Source organism: Anabrus simplex, chromosome 1, assembly GCF_040414725.1.
Source record: "Anabrus simplex isolate iqAnaSimp1 chromosome 1, ASM4041472v1, whole genome shotgun sequence".
Classification (NCBI taxonomy): Eukaryota; Metazoa; Arthropoda; class Insecta; order Orthoptera; family Tettigoniidae; genus Anabrus; species Anabrus simplex.
In genome coordinates this window covers 228,194,309-228,200,308 of record NC_090265.1, presented here as the reverse complement: position 1 = coordinate 228,200,308, position 6,000 = coordinate 228,194,309, and the positions used below count along the sequence as shown (strand labels likewise).

The 6,000-nt window shown below is 36.1% G+C and overlaps 1 protein-coding gene across 1 annotated transcript in view; it reads right to left on the bottom strand.

Moving 5' to 3' along the window:
• Positions 1 to 856: 856 nt before the first annotated feature.
• Rpn5 (regulatory particle non-ATPase 5) overlaps positions 857 to 6,000 on the bottom strand; it is a 100,845-nt gene continuing 95,701 nt past the window's right edge. Inside the window, exon 9 of the mRNA XM_067158803.2 lies at positions 857 to 1,544. Coding sequence (XP_067014904.2) covers positions 1,320 to 1,544 — 225 coding nt within the window. The 3' untranslated portion in view covers positions 857 to 1,319. The remainder of the gene's footprint in view (positions 1,545 to 6,000) is intronic.

The window sequence follows — 6,000 nt, the reverse complement described above, 5'->3', positions numbered from 1 at the left end:
AAGATATGTCTAAACATTTTTAAACATGTTCACAAGATTTCAATGATTTATGTAGTGAATTGTATAATTTGTCATGTTTTCTGTCGCATGGGGCATTCTGTATTGCAGCCTCCATTTTAAATAAGTATTCCGTGTTATGGTGCAACAAATTAAATTGGTAGTCAAGGGGTTAAAACCTAACCTGTGAAATTACAGGTGACTACACTGCCACTTCTTCCCAAAACTAAAATACCACTTTACACAATGTTAGCAAAATAAGTCCCCTTGTTGCTTTCAGAAATATACACTACTCTCACTGAAAAGCAATTACCCAGTATGATGTTTCAGAGCACTCAACACAAAACACAGCTTCCTTTACAGACAAAAGCCTTCTGTTTTAAAAACAAAGTGTCCCCTTTATGCCACTTGAAGTATAGACCTCATCAATTCCACTAGAACACAGTTAAGAGGTATTTCCTTAAATATCTTTCAGAAACTGATACACAGTATTGTTTTCCTCTCACTACAATGCAGTTATGCAGTATTTCCTACAATATTTTTCTCAAACAGATACAGGGTATAGTTTCCCTCCAATTTATTCAAGTACCATTGACTGCAGTGTTCCGTGCCATTCACAGGACAAGCAGGAGCCCACAGGGCAGCCAACCCAATGAAAACTGCAATAGCATCACAAATGTAAGTTACATGGTATTGTTTAAGTGACGATATGAATTACAGCCTTCGCTTTAAATCTTCAAACTTAGGCACTGAGGAGGTATTCAGAAAGCAGTTTTCAGCATTAAATGGCAAAAAGACAACAATGAAACAAAAATAGAGAACTTGCAAAATAAAGCTCAGATTTTAATATAAGTTCTAATTATGGTTATAGTAAGTCAATTTATTAATCAAAATATGTACAACAAATTACAGCTGAGATATTAATTAAATTTAATAAGCATTGTTCACAATTCCAAATTACAATATCTGCTAGTACACAATTACTCTTCACTTCACTCAAAACTCTATGCATAACACTTGCAACGCAATCGGACTCAACACTGGGCAACTCTCAAATGTGAACTAGCCAAATTAAAACAGGAATAACCGAATTTCTACTCAAAAGGATGGGCGTATTTCCAGAAATGTTAGCCAGGTGCAGAAATAGTAAAGGAAAGAGAATTTCTTTAAATGAAAATAATGCAATTCAAATAAATAAATACTTTATTATAAATATGAAAAAGGGTGACTTAAAGTTATACCCAGTTCTGTGACCAGCAGTATACAGGTAATCAGAGAGTTGTAAACAATAAATATAAGTTTGTACGTTATAGCCATCATCATCACTCCTTGGCAGCCAGAAGATGTTTATGGACCATTTCTTCTTTATTGATGAGATGTGTTGTTTTATTCACAAGTTGCATGAGTGAACTGAGATGATTTGACCAGTCATTCAAGACATCGTTTGGATCCTTGCTCTGTTGGAAACACACAACACCAGCAGGTCGATCTGTCTTAGCTAGGACAGTCTTGTTCACCACTAGGTTTGATAAAAAATCTTCTGTTTCCTGTTCAAACACAAGAATTATATAGTTAAGATTAAATAATGAAATCAATATCCATCATATTACAGGAATATATACCAATATTATAAAAGTTTATAAAATTCATCAATAACATCCTGAAGGGCTCGAAAGATAAGGGGAGAGACAAAAAAGACAAACAAGCAAACAAACAAACAAACAAACAAACAAAAAAAGCAAAGAAAAGTATTTCCACGAGATGAAATGGCTTTTAAAAATTGAGAAACAAGACCTGGTTTTTATTCTTACATGCTGACACACTAACAACCACATAGCCAGCAACAGAAGTCCAGTGGTGTCAGATCAAGTGATCTGACAGGAAGAACATTATCCCACATTACCATACATTTGAATAGGATATTCAGCATTTAGATACCATATTTACTTGCAAATTAGACCCCTTTTTTTCCCCATGTTTACAGCCAAAAAATTAAAGGGGGTCTAATATGCGATAACCTCAAATTTTGTGCAGTGAACACATGACTTCTAGGCTATAAATTGTACATGTGTACATTCTACACTATTCTTTAACAAACTTATGAATGTATTTGAGTTATACTGGCTGTTTTTGTTGGAAGGCAGTATTTCTAAATGTAAAAAGACAATAAATGGTGAAGACGACTTTTAGGCCTACATATAAAGTAACTATAGTCCGTTTTAGTTACTCATATCACGTCTCTCGTTACATCTCATTAATTCCTCTGATAAGGTTGACATTAGGAAGGGCAGACGGTCGTAAAAACTCGCTACGAAGATTCGTCTCACATCATACTCAACCCTGTAGAGAAAAGGGATAAGGGTACCACATTATCATATTATGCAATATTGATACAAAAGGACAATGGCGATTTGCCTTTGTCAGTTGAGCAGTAAGCCTACCACACAATAAACCTGGGTAAACCTGATCACTACTTTCATTTGAATTGTTGTCTTGCGCCGCCAACTTCCCTGCTACCGGCATGTCGTCATTCCAAGTGATGTCATCTTCACTGTCATCTCATCAGTCGCATCAGCCATTCACTGCAATAGAGAGCATTTGAGGTCCTGTCTTTCTGAACCTTTTAAAAATAGTTTGTTTCCTGACTACAGAGTTCAAACAGTGTGAATCTATTCCCAAATGGTTCTAGAGATGATCACTGATATTCCCAATTGGTGTATGCGTAGCAGAAACCACTCCTTTCGAATAAAGCCGTGCTGTAGAAACGTGCTAAACCACCAGCTGATAACTTACGTATGGTACGAGTTGTACTTCCGAATGTAATACATAGTGACTAGAAGCATTCTTTTGATACCTGAGGCTGTTGAAAGCCAGATCCTTATTTTTAAGTATATTTCATGCTTGTTCTTTACATTTATCACATCAGGATTTACCTAAACAGCTGTAAATGAGATAAGAGAGACCGCATTGTTTAGGTTAGGTATGCTATCACCCAGATAGTCCCAAAAGAATAAAAATAAATAACAGGAAAGTTTGCCGCATTTATGGATATCTACAGGTGTGGCGGTAATGAGTTTTATTATTATAATGTTTAATTTCGTACGTTCATTGTCTCCATTTTTTAATTAACGCATACCCTAGTATGTTTTGTTTGGCGTCTCCATTTAAAGTAAGTGGGGACATAAAATTATTATTATTATTATTATTATTATTATTATTATTATTATTATTATTATTATTATTATTATTATCATTTGTTAGGTACGTTGGCGAGTAAAAAGGAAGTTATAATTGGATAGTTTCTATCATATTTTAAACTTACTTCTCTCCAAAAAATACCTATATCGGCCTGAGTTACGAGATATTATTGCCTGCTATATTAATAGCAACAACCATAAATATCTCTCAACTGAAGTAAACTTGCTTCAGCATCCCAAGGCGGTGCAGCTCTTTTTAGACACACCCCCAGTGGAGGGGAGTTACATGTACCATTTTTACCGCATATCAACTTTCCTGCCATTCGTAAATCTCTGGCAGTACAGTACCGGGAATTGAACTCACACTCCCGAGAACGGCAGCTAATTGTGCTAACAATTATGCTGGCGGACATTATTAACTACAAAACCAATGCATGCTTGCAATGCGTGAATCGGACACGAAACTATTCACCTATTTGAGCGACATCATCAGAGCTGCAGTAGGCCTACGCTATGGAGGCAGACAATTCTTAACTACGAAACACAGATGTACCGCATGACTTCGACGCGCATTTTCATTGCATGGGTTGTACAGACGAAACTATTCACAAATTTCTGCGATGTCATTAGAGCTGCAATAAGACTTGTACCAGCTTCGAAGCGGAATCGTTGTTCTTCTCTGATGAATTACATTGGGGGGTCTTGTATGTGAGATTAAGTTTTATCATTTTCTTCGTCTTGAAAAGCCAGGGGTTGGGATCTAATACACAAGTAAATATGGTAGTTGTGTGTAGCTAATAATCGACGTAGACAACTTTTGTCATGTCAAAAAAGAACTCTCCATTATCTAGGTGCTGCTGGGTTGGGACATATGATTCATCTCCCTTAAATTCTTATCTTTCCACTACTCTTCATCCATCATTGTGTTCTAGTCCAGGTCTCTGTATTTCTTAACCAGGTTCTTCCAATCATAATTTGGAACTTCCTTGTACTGTCCTATTCCCAGCTCATGATCCCTAAGGGATGAGGACGTGAGGAAGAGGGGAATAGAATGAGATGTGTGAGGTAAGAAAGTTAAGTAGCAATTCTGGACTACAAGTTCACAGAAGTTGAATAAAACCATTGACTTGGTCTCTGCCTCTCTCTTCAGTCTGCATACTGACACTACCTATTAGCATCTTTGTTTTTTGTCACTAACCTAGGGTTAACAGACATCCGTAAAATTCCAGACATGCCCTACATTCATTTCTAAACTTCTGTCAGGCATCTGACAGTTGTCCTCCAACTTTTAGAAACTCAAAATGGTCAAGTTGAGAAGTTTAAAATATTACTGGTTTTAGAGGCATAATTATTTTACAGGTGGTGTAAATGCTGGGGGTGATAAGCATGGATCGGCGTGGTCAAGAATGGCATCTAATAATGGTTGTTCGTTGAAGTATATTATCGTTGGAGTGTGAGCCGTGCGGCATGAATTGACATGAGAGGGGAGAGCAAAACATATTTTCCCGTCAATTTGCTGCTAAGTGTTTGAAGTGGTTGTCGTTTGGAGCCATGCTGTATTATAATTAGTAACTAATATTTTTTTTTCTCAACATGTTATTCTACTATGCACCAACGCCAAAGAAGAAATGTAAATTTAACAACAAATCCTTTGAAGTGGGGAGGAATGAACATGAAGCCGAATGCTTAATTTGTCCCTCAGCAAGATGTTTCTATAGCACACAAAGGTAAGCTAGTGAAATTACCACTAGTTTCTCATTCTTATGTTTTCGTTGCCTGGTAAATATTCACTACAAGGGCATTACATAACATTGTAAACGTGTTACCAAAAGGATAATTCCAGAGAATAATCCACCCAAGTATGAAAAAGTAAAGTTTAACATTAAACTCAAAATGTGCTTTTATGGGAGATGAAAATGAAATTTTATTATAGCTGATTCCAGAGAACACTCCACATAAAAAATTTGTTTGTATGACAGAAAAAACATGTAAATTTATTTATTTTACTAGTGATGTCTTTCAGTTTTTAATTGTATGGTTAACTGAACCTTAATGTACAGTCTGAAATCATCTGATATTTCTCAATGGTGTTAGAAATTACTGTTTATTATGATGGAAAGGGATGAAAATAATTACAATAAATGTTAATTCTAATGCTCTTTCTCTTCACAATAAAGTACTTATTTAGGTTATTAACAGTTTACATGAGGTGTAATAAGGCAATGAATTTATTGCAGCAGGCCATGTGATCACATGACAAAAAAGGTATAATAAAAGTTTCTGTAGACAAAAAGTGCGTGCCTCAATTTGAATAAAATTTGGTATGCAAAGCCAATACTGTAGACCCTTTCAAGCTGCTATATCATTCATTTAAATTTTCAAATGGTTTAATATGAAGATGATAGTAAAATACGTCATGTGTTTATGACGCTCTCGCGAGCAGGCGACTAGGGAGTTTCCTGTCAATGGGCGCCACGTGTACAGGAATGCATTATGTGATGCAACACACTGCCCACAGGATTCAGTTTCTGTGTTACACTCACTTGCAAAGGAAATATCTTAGAACAGCAATCTGTGTTCAAACTGAGTAAATAATGCCACTTACTCACAAGGAATGTTGTAAACAGTATCGCGAGAAGAAAAGGGATCATGAGGATTTTAAAAGAAAGGAAAGGGAACGGCATGCAAGGAGGAGAAGGAAGATGATACCTGTCCAGTTATGCGTATGCCGTCAACAGGTACGAGAATCGGTGAAGAAACACAGAGCTCAGAATAAATTTCAAGGCTAGTCAACAATAACTTTCTG